The 26,777-nt window shown below is 40.0% G+C and overlaps 2 protein-coding genes and 1 long non-coding RNA gene across 7 annotated transcripts in view; 1 reads left to right on the top strand and 2 right to left on the bottom strand.

Annotated features, from left to right (window-relative positions):
• The window catches only part of nhsa (Nance-Horan syndrome a (congenital cataracts and dental anomalies)), a 62,070-nt gene extending 54,873 nt beyond the window's left edge, over positions 1-7,197 (bottom strand). For all 3 annotated transcript variants that reach the window (XM_058073337.1, XM_058073338.1, XM_058073340.1), the window contains exon 1: positions 6,679-7,197. In XM_058073337.1, coding sequence (XP_057929320.1) covers positions 6,679-6,970 — 292 coding nt within the window. In that variant the 5' untranslated portion in view covers positions 6,971-7,197. The remainder of the gene's footprint in view (positions 1-6,678) is intronic.
• Positions 7,198-16,656: 9,459 nt separating this feature from the next.
• On the top strand, positions 16,657-25,669 carry ccl25b (chemokine (C-C motif) ligand 25b). 3 transcript variants are annotated; one of them, XM_058073740.1, is made up of 5 exons: positions 16,657-16,746; positions 16,864-16,938; positions 23,079-23,196; positions 23,267-23,387; positions 23,461-25,669. In XM_058073740.1, exons 2-4 carry the CDS (start codon positions 16,875-16,877, stop codon positions 23,385-23,387), a joined length of 303 nt encoding a protein of 100 aa, XP_057929723.1. In that variant the 5' UTR covers positions 16,657-16,746; positions 16,864-16,874; the 3' UTR covers positions 23,461-25,669. The 3 variants fall into 3 exon arrangements, with proteins under 3 accessions (XP_057929723.1, XP_057929722.1, XP_057929724.1); XM_058073739.1 differs by having other exon boundaries at positions 23,458-25,669; XM_058073741.1 differs by having other exon boundaries at positions 16,658-16,746; positions 16,867-16,938; positions 23,458-25,669.
• Positions 17,381-20,214, bottom strand: LOC131129839 (uncharacterized). The gene is made up of 2 exons (XR_009129901.1): positions 19,954-20,214; positions 17,381-19,698 (listed from the first exon to the last, which is right to left on the bottom strand). It is a non-coding gene; the product is annotated as an uncharacterized LOC131129839 (long non-coding RNA).
• Positions 25,670-26,777: the final 1,108 nt, after the last annotated feature.

Raw genomic sequence — 26,777 nt, 5'->3', positions numbered from 1 at the left:
GTAGCTTGCAAGGATTACTTCAAGGAGGGTACAGAGGTCCCCTTTAATTCATCCAGTACCGAAGAGGTATTTTTAGAATCCTGAACACCCTATCCCTATGACATATTTATATGCGTTTATTTTCTTTTTGCCCAAGAGGCAAAAAGAGGTGATGATGCAACTTGTATTCACCTTATTATCACATTTAACATTATAATGGAGCATTGTGGGGTAGCTTGAAGAATAAAGTCATAAAATAAATTACTGTTTTTTCTGGACTATACGGCGCTCCGGAGTATAAGTCGCACAAGGCCAAAAATGAATAATTAGGTCGAAAAAAACATACATAAGTCGCATTTTTTGCAGGTAATTTATTTTACAAACTACTTGAGCCAAATAGATTATGTCATCATGGAAGGCTAGTTCTAACAATAATAAAAGAATAGAGAACAGGCTGAATAGGTGTAAGATATGCTAACACACTGCTAAATCAGCTACACAAAAATACACATAAACAGAAAAGGTTTCCAGTGTTTATGTAACCTAAACAGTTTTTTCATTTATAAGTCGCTCTGGAGTATAAGTAGCAGGAACAGCCAACCTATGAAAAAAGTGCGACTTATAGTCCGGAAAATACAGTATTTGAACTTTAGTGCAACGGTAAATTACATTTATTTAATAAAATTGTAATCTGAAAACAAACAGCACCTCAACTTGAACTATCCGCAATCAAATAAGAAAATGAAAGTGCTTCAGTATGTTCTTATGAAGCTCCAGCAGTTTTCTCTGTGAAATGGAGGCAAGAGGGCAAATCATATTGGGCTTCTAAGTGCTCCATAAAGATAAGAAATCCCAGGTTTGAGATGGAGGTGTGTTTGAGGGGTCCCCAAGACCAAAAATATGGACGTCAGTCACAATTCTGTTTGAATGTGCGTCTCTGCAGAAAAAGCTCGTTTTCTCTGTTTTTTGGTCAAAATCTGGTGACTTTGCTGAAACCACCCTATGTTCTACTACCAATTTATAAATATCCAAAACAAACTCTTTTTTCTGATAAAAGAGAGTGTAAAGTTTCTTGACATAGCTTCAATGTTCATGTAGTCCTAAAACTTAATATTCTGTGGGTCTTGAAAGCTGAGCAAAAATGCCCCAAAACTCTCTTTGAAAATGGCTGACAGTGAATGGGTTAATAAATGTTGTCAAATATGAACATTAAAAAAAAACATAATTCACGTCTTTTCAACACTAATGGTTCATCGTTCTTATTTTATGATACGTAGATCTGGAGCTTAACAGTTCCTCCCCCCAAGCCTTAAAGTCTACCAACCCCCCTGCATGCCCCATTTACACTTACTGTTATTTAGATGAGACCCGGCTTTGTTGTTTATGGACGCTCATGTCTAAAGAACAATTAAGGGTAATTAGGCTTTTGCAAGCGAAAAAAAAGAAAAAAAGCATTTCTCTGCTGCCCTGGCACACATACAACAACATGTGGCACAGAGGGATTTGATGCGTTTCATCCGAGATTAGAACATCAACTTTACTTGAACTCAACGTTGGCCTTTTGTTATCAATCTGAGCACAAGCTGCTCTTTTCATAAGAAGAATTGATCTTCCATTAGTGCTTGCAAGACTTTGTTTAGTGCAAAGGCTATCAGACATGAACAGGAACTGATCTCCTGGTATTTTTATATCAATAGAAAGGGTTTTTTTTTCACTTTGTGCTTTTTAAGTTTCCCATATAGTGGACATTTGTTGTCAAAACAATGAAGGATTATGATAGAAGTGAAATGCATGCATGTGCATAGGCCATAATTGTGCTGCAAATTATAAATTATTACATCGATGAGGTTATGGCTGTTATTTTTTCCTTACAGGTTCGTTGGTGGATTTATGAAAAATAAATTGGTCAATTTATTCCTAATTATAATTACTTTTAATTTAATTTCATTTACTTTTTTTTTTTTTTACTAAAATAGAGATACAACTACTTTTCCAACTTCAACAAATACAAATACAGGCTGCGTTGCACACCCCTAATTGCAAATAATCAAGATTATTGACAACATTTTTTCATACTATTTTTTCTTTTTATAAATTACGTGTCATAAGCAAAGCATGTCAAAAGAAAACAATTTCTCAAGAGTATTTAACATTGTAATTGGAATGTAGAGCTTTGAAATTAAATAAAAAACATAATCAACTGGAAAAAAAAAGACTCTGGAAAACCCAATGAAAATAAAAGTGACTCTTTTAGCAAAAAAATGCACTTAAAAAAAATCCAAAATATAACTAAAAACAAAAAAGACCTTCTTTCTGTTACAAAAAAAAAAATCACACACAACAATAAATACAATAAATAAAATAATCCCATACAGGGATTTAATTTCCCACCCATTTTGTTCGAAGACATTGGGAAGTAACTGAACTGTGATTTGTGACATTTTTGGGCCGTCCACGAACAAATTCCTTGTAAATTACTTTGGAAATAGTAGGTTGTCCATAGATAAATGTAACTTATACCCCCACTATTTTAAATGTGGGGCTTCCAACAGAACCAAACACTTTGTTTTAAGACACTGGAAAGTATCTGAACTGATTTCTGGGGTTTTGGGGCCGTTCATTGATAAATTTCTTGGAAATAACTTTTTCCGGGAAAATCATGCATCGATTCATTTACCAGTAAAGGGTACCGATTAAGCTTTTTCCACTTGTCTATAAATGTTGTTAGAATGTATCATGCCACTCCCTCCATCTATTTTCTATACCGCTTATCCTCCTAGGGTCACGGTATGCTGGAGCATATCCCAGTTGTCTTTGGCCAAGAGGTACACCCTAGACTGGTCGCCACCCAATCACAGGGCAATATAGACAAACAACCATTCACACTCACAATCATACCTATGGACAATTTGGAGTCACTAATTAACCTAGCGGAGCTGCACGGCGGTCGAGTGGTTAGCACGCAGACCTCACAGCCAGCAGACCTCACCTAGACCTCCCACCCTCGGCCATCTCTATGTGGAGTTTACATGTTCTCCCCGTGCATGTTCTCCCACATTCCAAAAACATGCTAGGTTAATTTGCGACTCCAAATTGTCCATAGGTATGAATGTGAGTGTGAATGGTTGTTTGTCTATATGTGCCCTGTGATTGGCTGGCCACCAGTCCAGGGTATACGCCGCCTCCCGCCCGAAGACAGCTGGGATAGGCTCCAGCACCCCCGCGACCCTCGTGAGAATAGGTGGAGAAAATGAATGAATGAATAATTAACCTAGCATGCTTGGTTTTTTGTGGTCTACCCAGGTCTACCCGATCTTCTGACTGTGTGGCCGACATGGTGCGTATTGTCATGCCAACTATGCCAAGGTTTCAGACAAAGACATTCGTGAATTTGGAAGTGACCCCGTGAAAGAAGTTTGGGATGGCTCTGAACACTCGGTTTCAGGGAGTTTTTTCTAACACTTTACAGGCGTTCCCGGGTAGAAGCTCTAGTGTTGCCCTATCCCTGCTCAGCTGCCCTGCTTCCTGCTTTTTGTTCACGATTGAACTTGCCTAAAGAGGCAAACATCAGGCAGAAGTGGTTGGAGTTCAGATTCCTGACCAGCAAAAGAAAAATATGGGCCTATCTGTCAAACTGTTACTAAAGCCTGATGCTTTTCCAACGTTACTTGGTCATGTTAAAGTGTCAGAAGGGCATGCTGTAAGTAATTAATTTAATCCAACTGTGTTTATTTTGTGTAAGTAAGTGGTTGTCTGTGTAGCATTATAGGGTGGATACAGGGAGCGCCTTACTTGCATGTATGCAAATTACAAGCTGACCGATGGTCTGGAGTTGCTAAGAACCTTTTCCACCACAATCTGTGGCTCCATGCAAGTTTTTTTAAACACTGGTAGTCCCGCAAAAAAAAATTTAATGACCAAACTTACACTAGCCATGTTGTTCCAAGATTGTCTATACTCAATAAACGGGGACCTAGGGTAAGTCAGGGGTCGTTCATATTGATATAGACTGGATGTGATGTGGAGGTTACATGTTTCAAGATGGCGCCACCCGAGTGCAAGCTAGTTACGGCAGCTCTTTGTCTTTTGTTTTGCATTATTTATTACCTTCTTATTGTTTTTGCCCCATACCAACTCCTTAAGCAAGTGTGCAGCTATGGATGTTCATCTTAATACGTTTTTAGCTTGCTGTTTGCTCCATTGTTTACACACGGGAGCAGCTCTTAACTTTGAGTACCCCTTGGCTATGCCGAGCAATCGGACAACACTGCGGAGATACAAAGGAGACAAGAAGGCTGCACTGTGGGAGTGAACAGCGAAAAAGACGGTATAAAGGTTACTGTATAAAGACAGTATCAACCATGTTTAGCCTCTGTCGTCATAGGGAATGTGAGATGGAAGCGCTAACAGCACTAAACTGGCTGCAGAGAGACTACCGTGACGGCAGCATGATTGCACTGAAGATTGAATGATATTAAACCTTTTCTATATTTATTTTAAAAGGAGAATATATAATTTTATTTCAGCAGCTATTTTTCTATAAGATTGTTTACATTTTAATACAACCATTCACACATAGGTGGCTTTGACTTTTGCCTAAATTCAGAAAAAAATCAGGATATATATCATATCTTGATATTCAACCTAAATATATGGGGAGATAAATTTGGTCCATTAAAAACAACTTACAAATGGAAGGTTGTGCAAGGATGCATCCAAGTTTGAGCAGTCACATTTATATTAGTTTTTAGCTGTTTTCATTACAAAACTGTGTGAACAAACGCTAGCGCTACACCATACTGCATAATCAGTCAATTGACCTACGACCTCTCAGAATGACTGAAAACAGACACATCGCACACATGCCAGGAGGTAATCAGCCATCACAGACGCTTCAAGTGTGGGGGGGGGCAGATTTTCATATTGGCATCAGTCCTTAGCGATGGTTCAACACTTCCAAGCAAAGCAACCCTTTCAAATAGCATTGGAAGCAAGTATGGGGTGGGATGATGGTGCTTTTGCGAGGGCTTGCCCAACACGACTGCAACGGGGACGCACACATTTCCACAAAGAGCTTCCTGGGGTGTGTGGCCTTTAACATAAATACACTCTCTCTTAACATAAACCAGGAACACACGCACATACACACCTTCCCCTTCGCCTCAACATTCCCTGGGGGGGCACTTTAGCTTAAAAGAGCCAGGCATGGCCACATGCTGTGTTATCTGGGTCATGAAATCTTACGGGCAGCCATGCAGAGTTCAAGCTACGGCGTCATGTTTACCCCCAACAATTAGCAACCACTAAAAAACACACAACTCACACATGTTTTTTATGCGGAAACAACACAACATGGTTGACACCAGTGAGCTATGACTTCATTATCACTTTATTTATCTTCTAAGATCAAACTGAAGAATTCTTAAGTTGTATTTTTACACAATGCCACATCTACAGAGGAAATGTCATTCAAATTGAACAGTGCAAAATATTTTTTTTTTGTCCAGAAATACTACATGTGGCGTTTGCATTGTGGTTAGTGTTGGGTGAAAAGGAATACACAGCTTGCAGCTGCACTGCAGTGTGAGTCATATACATGAAAAAAACTGTATGATACTTGACTTTCTTCCCTGGACTTTTTCATTATTAAAAATGTCAATGGATGCTCTGTTGACTTATAAAACAGATTTTCACAGCCTAAGTTATTATATATTTTGAAGTAGGTTGTAATGACCAAGGTCCATGGATGAATCTCAGCTTTTGTCTCGACTCAATGTTAAAGCAATGGGGACCAAAGGGACTATTTAACGGTGCAAAATAAACATTGAAACGTCTTTCATATTTGGGGTACAGAAGCGAATGAGGTATCAAATTAAACTTCAAGTCGTGTTTTACCAGATATAATTCATCACAAACTTGTTTTTACACATTTCAAAATGTTGTGACATTGCTACCTGATGCAGTTTTGCACTTTTGTGAGTACAGAAGTGAATGTGGTATCAAATTAAACTTCAAGTCGTGTTTTACCAGATATAATTCATCACAAACTTGTTTTTACACATTAAAAATGTTGTGACATTGCTACCTGATGCATTTTTTGCACTTTTCCCAGCACTGTATAGCACTGATACACACCCACACACTATAATATAATAATGTACTATGATTATACTTTGGGAAGCGAAAATAAGTTCTACTGTGCCGCAAACAATGACTTTGGATGCACTTTTAAGTTGCACTTGACTCAGCACAGCACATACTGTACTTACAGACTATACTGTACATACATAAAACTCCAAAAAGTAACCAGTTCGAACACTCCAACAACTTTTCCAACGTATAACACTCTGAAATGACGTATTTTGGTTTGAAGTAAAATTATTTTTCCTGGCCTTTTCAGTCAAGGTGATGTTATGAAGAATCATGCCGTAAATCGTGATGAGGTAAAAGCAATGTGGCTAAACTAGCAAAACAACTATCACGCGCTCCTTTGTAGAACACACACAAATGCTACAAAAGCCTGTAAAAAACGCAAAAAGACAAAAATAACACATGTAAAATACACAAAAACAATTTAATAAAGACTCTTTATATGTAGTGAATGTTTAAAGCTTAACTTCTCTTTCTTTTGTCAAGCTTTCTACTGTACTAAGTAGTGATGGCATTAAGAGAAGATCCCAGACTGCAAGCTGTACTCACGGACTGCCTCCTGTTTTGGGTCCATGTCGGAGCAGGTCTGCTGAAGTCGGCCAACCTTCCTCTGCAGCCCCCGGAGCCGCTGCGTCGTGGTCTCCAGGTCGCCCTCCAGCTCCTGGAAGATGGAGCAGGCGTGTTTGGCCAGGTCCGACAGCTGGCGCAGGGTCCTCGCCAGAGCCACATTGCTGATGGAGACAAGGTCCTCGAAGACTGGAACCTCCGGATGGTCGTCGTTTGTGACTTGGTACCGCCGGCACAGCAACTGTGGCTCCACGAGCCGTTTGACGAACGGCATCTCGGTGCGTAAATCCAGCGAAAGTGAGAAGAAGATGCCCTCTCCTCGGACCCCGGACCTCTCGGCGTGGATTCAGTTCCCCCCCATCCTTTCATTGGGAGGACCGAGCTCTCCTCGAGGCTGCAGAAGAAAAAGTCGGACTTTTTACACGCTGCAAAGTGGAAATAGTTCTTTAAAAAGAACTAGTGGGAAGGCTGGAAAACATGGAAAACATGCCCAGCATGGAATGGACTACAAAAAAAAAGCAACCATGATGCCTTTAGGGACACTCGGAAAGCAAAATGGTTAGGCCAAATTTCGCTTGCAGGGGCGTGGCTACACCAGATGGAACCAATGAAAACACAAATAACGATATTTGATTAGATAGACTTTTTAAACTCGTATAAGAAAATACAAAAATAAATATAAAATGGCTTAATTAAAGGTGTGTCCTGACTTAACGGTCATTTGAACATGTGGCTCCCAGGTTGAGACATTTGGGACAACCACACAGGAAACTGAAAAGGTACTGAACCAGAGTTGTGGTGGCTCACTTTCAAGGAAACAGCATTGTGGTGGTGAATTGGCCTAGGTTCCCAAAGTGCGGAACGCGCACCCCCAGGGGTACCTCAATTGTCAAATGGGGTACGTGAATAATAAATAATAAATAATAAATGAAAAATGATTAGCACCAGACTATTAGCACCTAATGGCACAATTATGACCTTAACGCCTCACGACGCCAGACAGGAACAGTAAGGAGACAAAGCGTCAAGTTGTTCATTGTGTGCATTAGGGGTGTGCAACACAGCCCGTATTTTAATTTTAATTTTAATTTTAATTTTAATTTTAATTTTAATTTTAATTTTAATTTTAATTTTAATTTTAATTTTAATTTTAATTTTAATTTTAATTTTAATTTTAATTTTAATTGACTTTTTAAATTTTAACATTAATTAATTTTAATTTTATGCAGTCAAATGCAAAAATCATCATAGAGATGTAAAAATGTAAAAAAAACACTGGTTAGTTGGTGCGTCTGGGTGATTAGTGCAGGTGTGTAATGGGAGGAACACTTGCCTGATTCGAAAGCTCATTGGTTCACACACTGGGGTGAAAATGAATGAGCACGGGCCATAAGCGAGACGCCATTTGTGGTATAGTTGTACCGCTGCTTTGTATGTGCGCCGTTGTGTGCAGCCTTGTGTATTGATGTTGGGTTAATGTAATCCACGTGGCGTTGATTTGTAGCTCTTTCACTGAGACAAGGACACTTTCCTGTTTGTGGTGCCGGTTGTAGCTTCCGATTGGTTGCCTCCCTGTTCGCATTGCACGTTGGGTAATGTAGTCGTTTATATGTCGTTGGTGGATTTCAATTGTGCGGTGTTACAATATTAAACTACAGTACACAATACTTTACACTAATATTTGATGGGTTTATCTTGACTGCCTAGATTAACCCTAATTTATCTTACTTATAACTACTTTTATACTACTTTTTAAACTTTTTTTAACCTTTTTAACTATGTTTAAAATGTATTTATTTATGTGTGTGTGTGTGTGTATATATATATATTTGTGTGCTATGTACAGTGATATCATGCAATGTTTTCAGTGTTGTTACACCAAGGTCTTTTTATTTTCATCATTTGTGGACTAAATCTGTTGGAGAAGAAAAAAATAGATAAAATAAATCAACAAAATTCTACAACGTGTCCTCCTGGCGATCCCTTTCGGTGGGAAGAAAATAAAGAACCCAACAGTTGGGCCACTCTTATGCCAAGGTAGCACTGTATATGACAATAAAAACAATACCTGCACTGCTCCAGTCTCTGGCAGGTCATGGAATCCGTGAGAAGTCAAACACAGCGACAGTAGATACAAATAACTTTGGTCTTGCTACAAGAGCCATCTGCCAGGGCTTTCAAGCTAAATTTATCAATCGAAATACTCTATTTTATATACGTATTTGTTCCAGCTTGTGGCTACAGAGTTACCGTACTTCAACCAAACTACGGTGAGGGCCGAGGGTCAAACAGGAGGAGCGCATGTTAATCACGCATCAAAAGATTCCAGCCATTAAAGGAAACTGTGATGGCCCTAATAATTGTATATTATCACTTAAAAAGAAATGTAACTCTACTGTAAACAATAATTTTTGATGCACTGTTAAGTTGTATTTTTTTGTATCTTTCCCCAGCACTGAATAGTTTATTTTTCGTCGATATACATACTATAATCTATAATTTTACTTGATCATGTGAAAAGACGTGTTCCTACACAGTAAACGTCAAAGTTGCATTTTCACACTTTTCCCAGCACAGTAAAGTTTATTTGTCCGTGTTGAGGTTGAGCTTTGCTTTGATGTCCCGTGCGCGTGTTGTCGGGCCGTGCTGTCATTCAGATGTGCTGAATGAGTGTTTAGTTAAATCCATGGCTCAACAAGAGGTGGCAGACTAAAAAGGGCTTCCTGTTGCCCGACTCGTGTCGTGCAGCAGAAGTGCAATCTCTGCAAAGTGCTGCCCGGGCGACAAAGGCTACTCACGCCACAAAGATGCAGGCCGTGACGTCATCGTTCGGGGTGGCGGCGCCGCCAACAAAAGACAAAAGCTGCTAATCTCGCAGTGAGAAAGTTGGCCTTAGCCCTACATCACCACGGATTGGCACTTTTAAGTTGAATTTGGAAACAATTGTTACTGTTAAGCGGAATTCCCGATGAGATTATGGAAGGAAATAAATACGCCTGTCTACATTTGATCAAACATCAAAAGACTGACTGCACAGTTTGCTTTTTTTTTGGCTTTTTTGCAACACTCATTCCAAAAGGAGGGGCAACGAAGCTCAAGAAGGTGTGATGGGAGAAGAACACACACAGAAAATGATGTGAAATATGCATTCCGAGCCCCCACCACCTCCTGTCATTGAAGTGAAGCGAAGACTCTTCTTGTCTAGAGTACTTCTTTTTGTGCGACTTCAAACATGGCATGAACATTTTATGGTGGCCACATTTTGACATTGGAACACATTCTTTACTATAGAAAGAAAATGTCTCCATTCAGTAACAAAAGTACACTATGCAGTGCATGTCATATTAACACACAGCTAGCCACATGCTAGTATGCTATTTTTATGTGTTGTCACATTTCAATGTTTCAGATCAAACATATACAAACATTAGTCGATTCCAATACAACTGAATACAAAATGCAGTTTTTAAATAAAATTTGTAATTATTAAGGGAGGGAAAAAATGGCAATCACAAAGAGAATGATTGCCATTCCTGTTAAAACATAACACCGATCAGTCCGAAAAAGGTTATAAAGCCATTTCCATAATCCACAAATGATGAAAACTCATTCAAGAGGTCACAAAAGACCCCGCAACAGCATCCAAAGAACTGCAGGCCTCACTTGTTTCTTACACTCTAAAAAGTAATTGAGAGTATCTGTTGACACCACTTGATTTAATACATAAATGCAATGTAAAAAATGTAATTAATTGATTTAGATAAACTTTCTAAGTTGCTAACTTTATTTTTTAAGTTACTGCTACTTAAAAAGCTGTGTGCATTGTTATTATAATTAAGTAGACAACAAATGAAACTACTTTGAATAAAATGATTAAGTCAGTTGACTTTATATTATATTATATTTTTTTGAGTTACAAACTTAAAAACGTGTCCCTATGACAACAATTATTCAGTAAGCATTACTTAAAATAAGGAAAAGCTAATTCGTGCAATGCAGTGTTGTTTGTTGGTTCAAAGCAATTTCAAATTAAGTTGTCATAACTAAGAAAGACGAATGGAAACTGTTGCGTTGATTTTTTTTGTCGAGGCTAAACATTTATTTTTTGAGTGTTGTGTCTGGGTTCATGACTCCACCATAAGAAAGACACGGCCTGCAAAACAAGAAGAACATTAAGGCTTATCTCAATTTTGCCAGAAAACAACTTGATGATCCCGAAGACCTTTTGGAAAATACTCTGTGGTCTGTGAGAACAAGAGTTTGACTTTTTGAAAGGTGTTCCCCTCATTACATCTTGCATAAAAGTCCAAAAAAGAGCATTATAGCAACAGTGAAATATGGTGGTTACGGTTACAAAGAAACAAAAAACAAAGGAAGCTTCACTGAAGCAAGAACTACTTGTTTTGCTTTAGTGTACGGAGGTTTCTTTATTGGTTGAGCAGCATACGGTCACGTGTTGTCTCCTGGCTTGCAGTCCTCACACTAGACCCCTTGCACACACATTACTATCATTGTTGTCACTTAAAGGTTATTCTAGCAGACAGTGGCAGAGCCACTTTCATGGGGGTGGCCAAGGTGAGACCATTACTCTTGATCAGGGGTAGGCAAATGTTTTGACTAGCGGGCCACATTGCTTTAACAAAATTTATGGAGGCCCAGACTATATATTTTACACATAACAGTCCACTTGGGAGTATTGTCTCTGTAAAAGTATGTGTTGTGTCCTTTTTTTCAGGAGAACTTTGTAAACAGCAGACCACATCAAATAAATTGATAAAACAGCTACTTAAACCATCAAAAGGTTGGCTCAAGCCATGATGCCATGATACCGCTTTTCCTCACGAGGGGCGCGGGGGTGCTGGAGCCTATCCCAGCTGTCTTTGGGCGAGAGGCGGGGTACACCCCGGACTGGTTGCCAGCCAATCATAGGGCACATATAGACAAAAAAACATTCACACTCACATTCATACCTCATATGGTCAATTTGGAGTCGCCAATTAACCTAGCATGTTTTTGGAATGTGGGAGGAGAAAACCCACACATGCACGGGGAGAACGTGCAAACTCCACACAGAGATGGCCGAGTGTGGAATTGAACTCGGATCTCCTAGCTGTGAGGCCTGCGTGCTAACCACTCGACCGCTGTGCAGCCTGCAATAAATATTTTACAATAAAAATAATTTTAAATATATTTGCAAAAATGTATAATATTTTTAATGACCTCTCATTGCTTACCTGCAGTACCACCATGTCCCACTAGGGGGCGGCGGCCCACACTTTGGGAATGACTGGTCTAGAGCTTTGATTAACCACTTGAAATGTACTGCAGTAATGCATTTGTCCTACTTGTGCACTTTACTCTAGACTTCGAAAGCATTACTGATAAAAACAAAAGGAAAATCACTTAATCTTATTTATTTCAGTAAACATCTGCAAATCGAACATTTCCAAAAGTAAAAAAATTCAAATAAAGCACCCCTACATCTCTGGGTTCTTTTATATCCATAGTGTAAGAATAAATGAACAACTGTTGTGTGTCTCTTCGGGGAATCATTTTTTGGGAAATAAACGTTAAGCTTGTCTTTACACAAGGAATAACGTTAGCTAACTTAGCATTAACTTAAGACAGACTTATGTCGCCTAGCTAGCTAGGACTTCACTTACTTCTCTCATTCCTCGCTACTTTGTCTCTGCTGCGGGTTAATATCTTTCTGATATCTATCTAGGTGGTATAGTTAGTTAAAACAAAATCAAAATAGTATATTTAACAAGTTGTTTTTGACTAATATAGCGCCCTTACTATTACTTACTTATAACCATAAACCAATGACACTTACTTGCTATGCTAGGTTGGGATAACTTGAAGCCCATTGTTCATTCACGAAGAGTCACACGAGTTGAAAGTTGAACAGTGGCAACATTTATTGCAACACAATGAATCAACAACATGAACACTATATAGAATTATTGAAAATAAAAATAGAGGTCTTAAAATAAATGGGTGGGAAAAGAGGTTTTTGTGTGTGCACACTGATGTTTCTTTTATCCTTGCTATTGCTATACCCGGAAGTTTTTTGTGTTGGTGGACGGTGCTACGTCTTATTTGTTTACTTATTTTACTTACCTTTCTGGGTTTTATTTGCCTTTTTGGATCGTTCTTTAGAGAAAGCCAAATTTTTCTAAAAAACCTAAACCAAAGTTTTTTTTTTTAAAAAAACAAACTATTGTTTTTGTTATTATTCTGGTGTTGTTGGGTTAGTTTATGTTGTTTATTAAGCATCAACTACGAGATATGTAGTTTCATTTGAACTTATGGAGAGCAGCAGTTTCATTTGTTTGTGTGTGCTGCCATCGAGTGGCCATTTTAGTTCTTACAACTACTAAAAATTGTATATTTTCTTTTCTGGCGTGTGAATAGCAGTGATTGTTTGCACAATATGGCTGCAAAAAAAATCAGGTGGAATGGATCGTGGTGTCCCATTAAAAAGAAGGGAACACGTTTCCGACCCCAATCCCAACCAGCTCAGGTCGGTGGGGCTTCCGGTCCACCGGAATGGCCAGAGCTATTCCCCCCTCCCCCATGCCTTATCAGGGTCAGGGGGGCATTATCACTAACCCTAACCCTGACAGGGGGCGGGGATTAGAATGGTCTAGGGCAAATCCACGGGACCCAAGCCGCTCGGGATGGAAGGTTGCTGGGAGCAGCCGATCGGACAAAAATGTCAGCATGGAAAAAATATTTAAATCTTGAAAATTAGGGTTTCAGAATTTTTTTTCATACCACTGTATACACATACACACACACAGAGTGATCCATAAGCTACTGGTCAAAAAGTAGGGTGCTTCGATCAATTGAACACGGATCGGTATCAACCCATATCAATAAAAAAAGAAGGTATTGACATTGGCCGATACTTGCTTTAAAACGCTGATCCCACTGCCGATAAGCTCCGCCCCCGTTGCAGCATTCAGAACAAGCATGTCTGCCATGTGTGGGACTTCCTGTCTTTGTGAGTGGGAAGTGGGAAGTTTTGCACCCTGAAAACCATGCCTCGGTGTGGCATTTGGGACCAACACTTAGCAGGTTGTGGTCATGTGATCCTCATTCATTCATTCATTCATTTTCTACCGCTTTTTCCTCACGAGGGTGAGGGGGGTGCTGGAGCCTATCCCAGCTGTCTTCGGGCGAGAGGCGGGGTACATCCTGGACTGGTCGCCAGCCAATCACAGAGCACATATAGACAAACAACCATTCACACTCACATTCATACCTATGGACAATTTGGAGTCGCCAATTAACCTAGCATGTTTTTGGAATGTGGGAGGAAACCGGAGTACCCGGAAAAAAAACACGCACACACGGGGAGAACATGCAAACTCCACACAGATGGCCGAGGGTGGAATTGAACCCTAGTCTCCTAGATGTGAGGTCTGTGCACTGACCACTCGCCCGCCGTGCCGCTGGTCATGTGATCATCCGTCCCAAAATTTGGGGATGAGTACCCTGAGTACGGATTTGGGAGCATGCAGACACTTTGATTATGTTCATACTGCAGGGTGTGATGCCCAATTGGGATTTTTGATTTAAATCAGATTTTTTAATGTGATCGTTCACATTACCAAACTGCAATATGTTAATATGAACGCAAAGTGACACTCATGTGCAAAAGAACGTCATCGCTCACATTTCCCAGCGTTTACAGAAGTAAACACTGCTGCAGTGGAGCGCCAGTTATGTGCCATGATGCCATTGATTTCATTTTCAAGACGATACTGGGTAAAAAGTTTGGCTGGTATCAGAGATACCAATCTGTTTCGATGTGCAAATTATAATGTTTGGTAAATATTAAAAAGTCATATACGGTAGTTGAAATCCAAGCATAAAGAATACATCATAGGCATCATTAAAAACCCTTTTAATCAGCATTTAAAACCCTTTAATACATTGAGGTGGTGGGCTGATGTACAATATGGCCAAGCTAAGAAAAAACAAAGGCCTCAATCATTTGGCTGATGTATCCAAAAGTATCACCATTTTGATTTCAGAATCGATTTTAGCGCATGAAGGAGCTGGTATCAAAGTATGGATATTTCAGTATTGAGCAACCCATTACTAGCGTTTTCTCCGCTGCACGGTGATCGAGTGGTTAGCGTGCAGACTTCACAGCTAGGAGACCAGGGTTCAGGCCCGCCCTCGGCTATCTCTGTGTGGAGTTTGCATGTTCTCTCCGTGCATGCGTGGGTTTTCTCCGGGTACTCCGGTTTCCTCCCACATTCCAAAAACATGCTAGGTTAATAGGCGACTCCAAATTGTTCATAGGTATGAATGTGAGTGTGAATGGTTGTTTGTCTATATGTGCCCTGTGATTGGCTGGCCACCAGTCCAGAGTGTACCCCGCCTCTCGCCCAAAGACAGCTGGGATAGGCTCCAGCACCCCCGCGACCCTCGTGAGGAAAAAGTGGTAGAAAATGAATGAATGAATTTCAATTTGGATTGAAAGTTCCAAAATTTTTCATTGCCTTGTTCTTGTCTTGTTTGTAGCGACAAATGACTTTCTCCAGTGCAATGCTGTTCTAACTGATGTTGACGACAGTATGGTGCAGACAGAGAAGGTAGTAAGTACTCTGGAAAAGTTGGCACAGTCGTAGGAATGGGTAGCACCAACTGCCGAGGCTTGATCAACCTCAATTTCTACACAACAGCTTTCAATTGTTGAGCCATTTTGCGCTTCTTGAAACGGCATCATTCTGAAATCGAGTTTCTTTTTCTCTTTTGGCTAACCTTACCTTTTTTTTTTCCAGGCTCTGGCACTTCACCACTTACCTTTGTGCCATTTTAAACTATTCACTGGACTTCAACCACTTCAACTTCAATAAATAACTGCAACAATTGGGCTGTTAGAAAACTTTTAGTGTATGTATAACTTATATATATTGTCATATTTTGCCTGGTTTTGTGTTGTCATTTCAGCTTTGTTTTATCTTGCCTAGATCACTGACTCAATGTCGTGGGCGGCACTTGTTGTCTATTGGAATTAGTGTTTTTATTTGACCCACTCCCACACGACTGTGGTTGCGGGGTTGTTATCTCACTTCAAACCACGTAGCTGACCCTTATTTTGTAGAATCTAGTTTCCTTGTACTTACATGTCTCGCGAGCCACCTTTTTGGGGCCTCTTTTGCTGTATTCAGCTTTTTCCCCAGGTAGGTTTTTATCCTTCCCAGCCGGTGACTTTCTGTTGCTGAATAGCTTTTGGTGGTGGTTAGCACACTGGCCTCACAGCCAGGAGACCAGAGTTCGATTCCACCCTCGGCCATCTCTTTGTGGAGTTTGCATGTTCTCCCCGTGCATGTGTGGGTTTTCTCCAGGTATTCCGGTTTCCTCCCACATTCCAAAAACATGCTAGGTTAATTGGTGACTCCAAATTGTCCATAGGTATGAATGTGAGTGTGAATGGTTGTTTGTCTATATGTGCCCTGTGATTGACCGGGCACCAGTCCGCATCCTGGGATCCTCCTCACACACACACACACACACACACATCTGTTTGCATTATATGTATGGATTACCATATTGTCCCACATGTCTGTCGTACTTTCCCACATCATATTTCATGTATGAGTAAAGCAACGTCAGGGATTTTTAGCAAACATCTGTAAGCAATCAAATCATTGCAGGGGGTGAAGTGATCATGAGTGCTGTATTGTTTTCTTTCACTACTTTCAACACTACATTCCATACAGAGAAATGTACACCACCACAGAGGCTTCAGCCAGAAGGCAATATTTACACGTTGTTACTGTTTGTTCACTCAAAAAGGCAAAAGTCTTTGCTATTGCACAACATGATCAACTCCGTATTTGCAAAACTTGCTGCGTGTTGGAGGAGTGGCAAATAAAAAGTGTGTGTGTGTGTGTGTGTGTGAGTGACCACAGTGGGGGTAAAAGGGGGCGGGGGGAGGGAGGCTGATTTATATATGCACAAAATTCGCACAAGGACACACAAACCACTACAGTGTCCGTCGGCAATCTTTGTGGTGAATGTGAGCAGGTAAGTTTCTCATGCCTTCTCATGACTTGTTATTGTAAAATGTTGACCTTGATGGTTTACGTTTGGGATGTGGCAGTTGCTAAATGTCATTGTTTTTTTTCCTCCCATAATTCACAGCAGCAGCCAAAATGAAATTCCAAGCTCTTTGCTTCCTCCTGCTCATCCTCTGCACCACCCTGTGTGTGGCACAAGGTTAGTGTTGGTTAGCTCAAAGGATCCGCACCGGTAGACTCTTCCTTTCATGGCATGACACTTCAGAAAGTAGACCATTATCTCTAGTTGTACACACATCTACCATCTATCTTAGAATACATGCCATACATGCACATTAGGTATGAGCCAGTACACCACTATCTGCATCTGTATCTGTATTTGTAGAGTTAGGGCTAACCCGAACTCGGAATTGGCGGCGTATAAACCGGACGTGGGCATGGCTCCACCCGAAAAGAGTGTGGCTTACATCTGTACATTATTTTAAGTCTGAAATTGACATGCATTGATGAGAAATTGCTATATTTATTATTATTCCGATACATGTGTACTGTATATGTGTAAGGCAGGGGTGCTCACACTTTTTCAGCATGCGAGCTACTTTTAAAATGACCGAGTCAAAATGATCTACCCACTACAAAAATGCAAAACATCTATTTATTTTCAAATGTATTGAGGATTATTTGTACGTACAATGTATGTTGATGTACCTTACATAACCAAATGAGCCAATATTGCAAAACACACATAATTAACTATTAACATTTTTTGTAATTACCTGAGTTTACTTTGATGACTTGCACTGAATTGAACCAGCCAGGGATGCATAGTCCGCACAGTAGCTGCTGATAGCCAGCCTCAAGCACACTTCCAAATGTTTATCAGTCATGGATAATATCCGTATCATAATATCCGTATAATATTCTATATCCGTATGGAAGTGATATGTTTTTTGCCTTTTTACTTGGTCCAGTTTTTGCCTTTTTACTTGGTCCAGCTCCTTCACTCATTTTAGTGACCATAAACTTTAGCGAGGGCTTAAAATCTCGCAATTCGCCGACTAGCTTAGCACTTTGCATCGTTGTTTACGCATGAGCGGTGACCTAAAGGTCAAAATTCAGTTGTCATCTGACTGGTTGTCCTGTATGTCAATCAAGTAACGGTGATGGATGATAGGCTGACATCGTAAGTTCTGCTGCACTTAGAGACGTTGTTTGATTTGATTGGTCGCCCGAAGGGCAACATTCAGTTGTCATCTGAATGGCTGCCCTGTATATCAATCAAGTGACGGCATTGATGCTGGGATGATATTTTTGTAATGTCACGCCGCGATCGACCAGCGATCGACCAGTACCACCTCCGCGATCGACCGGTATATCGCGATCGACTTAATGAGCACCCCTGGTGTAAGGGATCTGTAAGACTATTTTATTATTTTTTAATGATCTGTGTGAATTTGGTGATTGATGCAAACATGTAGTGATGGCAAACAGGGAAATCATCTGTCAGCCTTCTTCACTGTGTGACTGGCCAATCACAGCATAAAGAGTGAATACATAATGAGCATTTTCTTTTAACGCGAATACGGATAATGACCAATGTACTTGTTTCATACTCATATCTGGCAAAAAATGCATTATCCATAAAGGATATTCATTTATAACAACTCATCCCTAACGCACACATCCTGTATGAGAGAAAAGTCACTTCTCAATTACTGCTTTACATAATAGTGTAAATAAAAATAGCACATGTACACTCAGTACAAGTGCTGAGTTCACAATATTACAATATACTCCACCAGATCGCACCGTGAAACCAAATCAAGAAGGGAATGTGTAATATAAAAAAAAAAAACACATGCTCTACTGTGGACATGATTATTGTCTCCGCAGGAGACCAGAATCTCAGTTAGCATCATTAAAAGTGGGCGCAACTCTATACAAAACTACTCTAGTTTTTTTTCCAAGGTTTTTCCCTTAAGTAGTTGTAGCGTGTACAATGCGCCATTACATTTAACATTAGCTTTAGATACAACCCAATGGTAATTGTAAGATCTGGGCTAGAATCAGAAAATCCAGATTTCGGCTCTGGGAGTGAGAGGAAAAGAGGCGAGCACACAATTTGAAGCTGTGGCGGTACCATATACAGTAAACCTCGGATATATCGGATTCAATTGTTCCCACTGGTTTTGTCCGATATAAGCGAAATCTGTTATATGCCTATACCGGAAAATATCAGTTTTACGCATATATCGGATTTATATCCGGTATATGCGTAAATCGGATTTTATCCGTTATAAAAAGGCACTTCCTTGACTATGTTTCCAATGTACCTGGATGCGCAGGCAACGCTGCAAACGCTGCAAACGACGTCGTATAGCGGCCTGTCACGATTCGGCGAATTGGAGCGCCACGATGCGGCCATCCGATATATGCGAGGGAAATTTAATGGAAATGCATTGGAACGGGACTGGAGATTTTGTCCGAAATAGGCGAAATCCGTTATAAAAAATACGATATATGCAATGAATTTTTATTGGAAATGCATTACAGAAAAATCGGTTCTTTTTTATCTGTCCGTTGTGAGCGAATTTCCGATATATCAGAGTCCGATATATCCGAGGTTTACTGTATTATAAAGTGCAAAAACAGAACAATACAAATTCACAACATTAATTTACAATATTTCAATGAGCTCAATTTACAAAATTCATTCATCTAATGTACTGAGAGTCCCAAAACATACAATTGTCCAATGGCCAATGGCCCGAGTGTCCAGAGGGTCAGGGGTGGAGGAAAGGAGTGAAGTTTGTATGAAGGCCAATGAGGGACAAAAAGCCTCCTACCAGCCCGATCAGAGCACAGCAGGTGGATGACAGCTCATCAGTTCATCTGGGCTTCAAGCTTCCAGGCGGGTTGCCTTAATGCAGGGTTCCTAGCTTGCCATCAAAAACCTGGCCTATGTAAAATAGGACCAGCATAAATCAAATAATGTGCACACAAACATTCTAATTACATATAATACAAGTCGTATCATAACCTGAATATATTATCCGTAAAATAGTACCAACTATTATAGAAAAGATGGCTTTACAATGCCTCAGACCACAATAAGTTAAATAATTTCATGGACCATTGAGAGAACAGGCTGATATACAAAAGGTACTAGTAAAACGCTGCTAATGCCGTTAGCAACGAAATGCCAAACACTCACCAATTCCATAGATGTGATCGAACACTGCTCTTTTTAGTTCAGCATTGCGCCGGTGGACGGCCCTTATAATCCGACCACGTATGTATAATGTTTAGACTTTCTCCATTTGTAAACTTCAACAACGACAACTTTTGCATACTTGCAGCGACTCTTCCCGTGCGTCCCTCACCGCTACCGGTATGTAGTCCCTTCCGGACTATATATACGGCACTAATTGGCGGCGCGTCGTCACGTGACTTTGTGAGACGCCGTCACGTGACCTAATGAAACGAAACATTGTACGCACGGTAAATTTAGTAAATTTAATTAATATTTATATTATTTATATAACTTTATTTTCCGTCTTAAATTAATATTTATATTATTTATACAACTTTATTTTCCGTCTGGGTTACATAGTGATTTAATTTTTTGATTTAATTTAATTTATCATTAAATTCCCCCAAGAATCTAAGGTAGTTCCAACCAAACTACCGGTCTCCTTACTACCGCAATTATCGAGAAGCTATTCAACAACAGGCTGGATAAATGTATTAATGCAAATGAATTACTAGCGGAAAGTCAGTATGCATACAGAACTAATATTTCTACCTCCATGCCACTGATTCAAATTACAGAGGAAATCACTAACGCTATAGATCAGGGGTGCTCACACTTTTTCAGCATGCGAGCTACTTTTAAAATGACCGAGTCAAAATGATCTACCCACTACAAAAATGCAAAACATCTATTTATTTTCAAATGTATTGAGGATTATTTGTACGTACAATGTATGTTGATGTACCTTACATAACCCAATGAGCCAATATTGCAAAACACACATAATTAACTATTAACATTTTTTGTAATTACCTGAGTTTACTTTGATGACTTGCACTGAATTGAACCAGCCAGGGATGCATAGTCCGGACAGTAGCTGCTGATAGCCAGCCTCAAGCACACTTCCAAATGTTTATCAGTCATGGATAATATCCGTATCATAATATCCGTATAATATTCCATATCCGTATGGAAGTGATATGTTTTTTGCCTTTTTACTTGGTCCAGTTTTTGCCTTTTTACTTGGTCCAGCTCCTTCACTCATTTTAGTGACCATAAACTTTAGCGAGGGCTTAAAATCTCGCAATTCGCCGACTAGCTTAGCACTTTGCATCGTTGTTTACGCATGAGCGGTGACCTAAGGGTCAAAATTCAGTTGTCATCTGATTGGTTGTCCTGTATGTCAATCAAGTAACGGGGATGGATGATAGGCTGACATCGTAAGTTCTGCTGCACTTAGAGACGTTGTTTGATTTGATTGGTCAACATTCAGTTGTCATCTGAATGGCTGCCCTGTATATCAATCAAGTGACGGCATTGATGCTGGGATGATATTTTTTTAATGTCACGCCGCGATCGACCAGCGATCGACCAGTACCACCTCCGCGATCGACCGGTGGCTCGCGATCGACTTAATGAGCACCCCTGCTATAGATCATAGGAAGTGTGCGGCCGCAGTATTCATGGATCTGACAAAAGCCTTTGATAAAATCAATCATGACATCCTAATAACTACATTAGAAAGGTACGGAATAAGAGGATTAGTTCTGAACTGGTTCAAAAACTACTTAGCTGACAGAAAGCAATATGTAAAGCTAGGAGAACACACATCTGCAAGTTCATATAATACGTGCGGAGTTCCCCTGGGGTCAATACTGGGACCGAAACTGTTCAACTTGTACATCAATAACATTTGCAAAGTCATGAAAGACTTAAAGCTGGTATTGTTTGTGGATGATACCACTGCTTTTTGATCCAGAGGGAGCACAGAAGAAACCATTAGAAAGGTCAGAGATGAAATGGTCATATTAAAACCTCATATTACAAATATACAACATAAGGCGGCCAGAAATATTTCAATATTGAACAAAGCAAAATGGTTTGGTTTGAGATGTTTGGGATGGTTGTAGTGTGAAGCTTCTGGGATGAGACCCAACACCTCCAAATCAGAGGCCATGGACATCAGCTTATCGTAGTTATTGCGTATCAAATCATTTAGCATAAAGAGATTTACATCTCTTCTTATTGTAGATAAAAACATTTTTTGTCTAAGATTAAACGTGATTAATTGTGAGTTAACTATGAACCAAATGTGATTAATTGTACTGAAATAATGGAATCGATTGACAGCCCTAATATTAACAATATATATCATACATTGAACACTTTCTTGTGGTAAATTTAAGACTTTATTCTGAAGGTAAAGCAGCAGCTGTGGGCACTCCCATGCAGTGGGAATGGTACAGTCTTGATCACATGACATTTTCATTGGGATGATAGTCGAATCTGAACCCCCTAAATCCATCCATACATTTTCTATGCTGCTTATCCTCACTAGGGTCGTGGGTATGCTGGAGCCTATCCCAGCTGTCTTCGAGCGAGAGAGGGGTAAACGTTGGACTGGTGGCCAGCCAATCACAGGGCACATATAGACAAACAACCATTCACACTCATACACATTCATACCTATGGACAATTAGTCACCAATTAACCTAGCATGTTTTTGGAATGTGGACAAAAAACGCATGCATTACACAGACATGCCTAGCGAAGAATTGAACCTGATCTCCTGACTGTGTGGCCTGCATGCTAACCACTTGCCACTGTGCGCCCCCCGAATCCATTCATTCATTCATTTTCTACCGCTTTTCCTCACGAGGGTCGCGGGGGTGCTGGAGCCTATCCCAGCTGTCTTTGGGCGAGAGGCGGGGTACACCATGGACCGGTCGCCAGCCAATCACAGGGCACATATAGACAAACAACCATTCACACTCACATCATACCAATGGACAATTTGTGGCCATCAGTGGCCAATTAACCTAGCATGTTTTTGAACATGCAAACTCCACACAGAGATGGCCGAGGGTGGAATTGAACCCTGGTCTCCTAGCTGTGATGTCTGCACGCTAACCACTCGACTACCGTGCCGCCCCCCCGAATCCAATGGCTAAATATTGTCGTACATGCATATTTGGCTGATACTAATAAGTGAAGGTTTACACACCAAATACTAAACTAGTCCTGCTGGTGGTGGTCTGCACTCACATTGACTGAGTCTTCTTAGATGACCTGACTTCCCTCTGCAGGGTCTTACGGCAACTGCTGCCTGGGCCACGTGCGCGGGATGAGACCCACTGCCAAGTACAACATTGAGAGCTACAGGATGCAGGAAACAGATGGAGACTGCAACATCAGAGCTGTTGTGTGAGTCCTCACATCTTTGCTACACAAGCAATGATTTGTCACTGATCCGTCAGGGTGATGATGTGGTCAGGTTTGTGATGAAGAAGAAGTCTGGACGCAAAAACCAGCGCACCGTCTGTGCCAACCCGGACAAGAAATGGGTGCAGGACCTGATGGAGGCTGTGGATGTGAGGATGTTGTTGGCCAATTAGGTACAAGATTGCACACATTGAAAACATCATGTGACTTCAATTTAAAACAATAACAATTCCCCCCCCCCAGTAGAAAGAAAGCAAGAGGTGAGACCTGGTATATCGTTCTCCCCCAGCGCATGGATCCCATTAGGCACTTGGACATTTGCCATTTCCTGTTGCTGACCAAGAATGTAAATCACATTTTCTATTTTAACAGTAAGTTTCACTGGTTGTGTTTGAAGCCTGCAAGGAATGAGCCACTATTCGGCAGCTTTTGATTGTAGATGTGAACCTCATATGTTCATATTCTGGCCATATTTCCACTTCTGATGTCACATTTAAGGTGAAAAAGGACACAAGAACGTCATCAGTAACTGAGACGCCCATAAAAATGTGTAATTTGCCAACCTGGCATAAACAGGAGGACATCACGCCAAATGCCTCCCTCACAAGACATGACACACTAAGCAACCGCACCGCTCTCACGTTACTATAAAGGTACACAAAAGTACAGTAGTTAACTTAGGAGGAACTACTGTGTAGTGGTTAGGGTTAGGTACCGTATTTTCCGCACTATAAGGCGCATTTAAAAGCTTTTAATTTTCTCACAAATCCACTGTGTGCATTATGTGTGCATCTGTGAGTTGTTTTGGTAAACAAGCCATTCAATCCGCTTGATTGAGTGTTGGACCATTTCCTGCTGACACAGTGATGTAATACTACCCTGGCAATATCCACGTATACATGGACCCAAATATTCCAATTGCATTTGGTTTATTTGCTCAAACGGAAAGAATGTAATCTTTGTATACACCTCATTCCGAAAGAAAAGTGCCAATCCGAATGAATATATAATCGGATTACATGGGTGGAATATTCCTTTCCCCAATCCGATTGAGGTATCTTGTACCCGCTCAAACAAAAAGTTGTCAGGGTGCGTTCTTCTTCGTGGTGTTTTTCTTCTTCTGTTGTTTATTGGCGGTTGACAAGCAGCTTTTGTGTGCATTACCGCCATCTGTGGAACAGAATCTAAATCTTTCTATCAGGGGCGTCACTAGGTTCTGAGGACTACTACTAGTAGTAGTATTAGTGGTAGGCTAATATTAGCCTGCTTATTGGCTTGCTTATTAGCCTGCTTTTGCCCTATTATATGAAATTTGTCAGAGATTTTTTTTGTAAAAAAAAAAAAATCAATAAAAAAAAATCAATTAAAAAATCAAATTATTTAGGGTGCTTAAAAACATTTTAAGGGACCCCTATTATATGAAATTTGTCAGAGATTTTTTTTGTAAAAAAAAAAAATCAATTAAAAAAAAATCAATTAAAATATCAAATTATTTAGGGTGCTTAAAAACATTTTAAGGGACCCCTATTATATGAAATTTGTCAGAGATTTTTTTTGTAAAAAAAGAAAATCAATTTAAAAAAAATCCATTAAAATATCAAATTATTTAGGGTGCTTAAAAACATTTTAAGGGACCCCTATTATATGAAATTTGTCAGAGATGTTTTTTGTAAAAAAAAAAAAATCAATAAAAAATATGACCAGTCCAGGGTGTACCCCGCCTCTCGCCCAAAGACAGCTGGGATAGGCTCCAGCACCTCCGCGACCCTCGTGAGGAAAAGCGATAGAAAGTGAATGAATGAATGAATAAAAAATATCAAATCATTTAGGGGGCTTAAGAACATTTTAGGGGGACCCTATTATATGAAATTTGTCAGAGATTGTTTTTTGTAAAAAAAAAAAAATCTATTAAAAATATGAAATTATTTAGGGGGCCTTAAGAAAATCATTTTCTTAAATGAAGCCCCCCTAAAATAGGCCTAATGACGCCACTGCCTTCTATACTTTTATATACATTTTTGATGCAAACTAAATTTCAAGACTAGATGAACGAAAAACTCGTAATACGGAGTTATTCCAACAAGTGAAAGAAAAACTCGGGGAAGTCGGTATCACGTGATGTTGATGTTTACGCTTTACTGCGCATGCCCCATTAACTATTCTGTTTTATTATGGCGGCGCATGTAGACAAGAGATTGGAATATTCCTTTCCATGTATACCATTGTTTTCGGAAAAGTCATTCGGAAAGATTCCATTCGGAAAGAGGAAAAACTCCTCATGTAAACATGGCTATTGCTATTGTTGACAACGAGACCGACTTTGCCCAGCTGTTCAATTCAGATACAGAAGATGAGGACTTTGGTGGATTTGTGGGAGAATATTCATTAAAAATACTCTGTGTATTGTTTTGGTGTGTATATTGTTAAATATTAGAATAAAGTTCACTTAACTCAATTTTGCTTCCTTTGCCTTAATATGTGCCTTATAATCGGGTGTGCCTGGTGTGGAAAATACGGTACATTGGTTAATAACACGCGGAAAATAAAACCATTTATTGTAACGTATAACCTGCAAGGCATGCTGGGTCGCTTCCTGTTGGGGATGTATGTGCACAGGCTTTCCAGCATTCTCTGAAGGGAGTTAGTGGGTCACTGCATCCCTCCTCCCCCCCTCTGCAGGATGATTAAATTTGCAAAATGAAAGAAACATGTCTTTCCACAATATCGCACACTTTTTAGCACCTTCTTCTTTCATTTCCTGCCAGAAGACACAAATGTGGCCATGATATGAATGTATGTGTGTATACATTTAATACACGAGTGTCAGATAGTTTTGTAATTCACAGCAAATTGCCATATTTTTGTATCAGCACTCCAGTTACTTATTAAAAGAAAAAAAGGATACCAAATGTCTTCTGTCATTTTTTGGAATTCCACAGGGTTGATGCGGGTGAAAGTAGTCACCACTTCCTCTTGCAGCAATGTTTTGTTTTCATTACTAATAACAGTCGGGCTGTATTTTGTAAATGACACTTAAAATGGGGATCAAGCGCCTCCCACTGAGAACCCTGACAGGACACGCTGAGGTTAGCTCCTGATTATTGGCAGCGCTGCTCTAAAAAGAAATACAAACAAGCAAAAAAGGTTCATTCATTGTCACAATGACCTCCAGGACACTGCTGGGCTGTTTTTCTTTTTAAACAAGGACAGCAGTATTTGGGCCCTTTGGCTAAAAAGGCTGCCAGGCAGGTCATATTTCATAACAATGGAGGAGCTAACAGGATGTGAGAACATTTTCCCGTAATCTCGCAGAGCATTGGGAGCACATGGATGAGATTATGAAACACAAACGCAAGTAAGAAGCCTTGAGAAGCCTGCGGGGAACATGTTACTATAGAGCAGGGGTATCCAAATACCAAATACCAAGCCAAAATAGGACAATTACAGCACAAAGACACAAATCTACAATACAAATAACATATTCAAATGGGTTTTTTATAGGGCTGTCAATCGATTAAAATATTTGATCATGATTAATCGCATTTTGGCCACAGTTAACAATT

This window comes from Doryrhamphus excisus, chromosome 5 (assembly GCF_030265055.1).
Source record: "Doryrhamphus excisus isolate RoL2022-K1 chromosome 5, RoL_Dexc_1.0, whole genome shotgun sequence".
Taxonomy (NCBI): domain Eukaryota; kingdom Metazoa; phylum Chordata; class Actinopteri; order Syngnathiformes; family Syngnathidae; genus Doryrhamphus; species Doryrhamphus excisus.
Note: the sequence above shows the minus strand (reverse complement) of the source record. Positions and strands in the feature narration are given on the sequence as shown.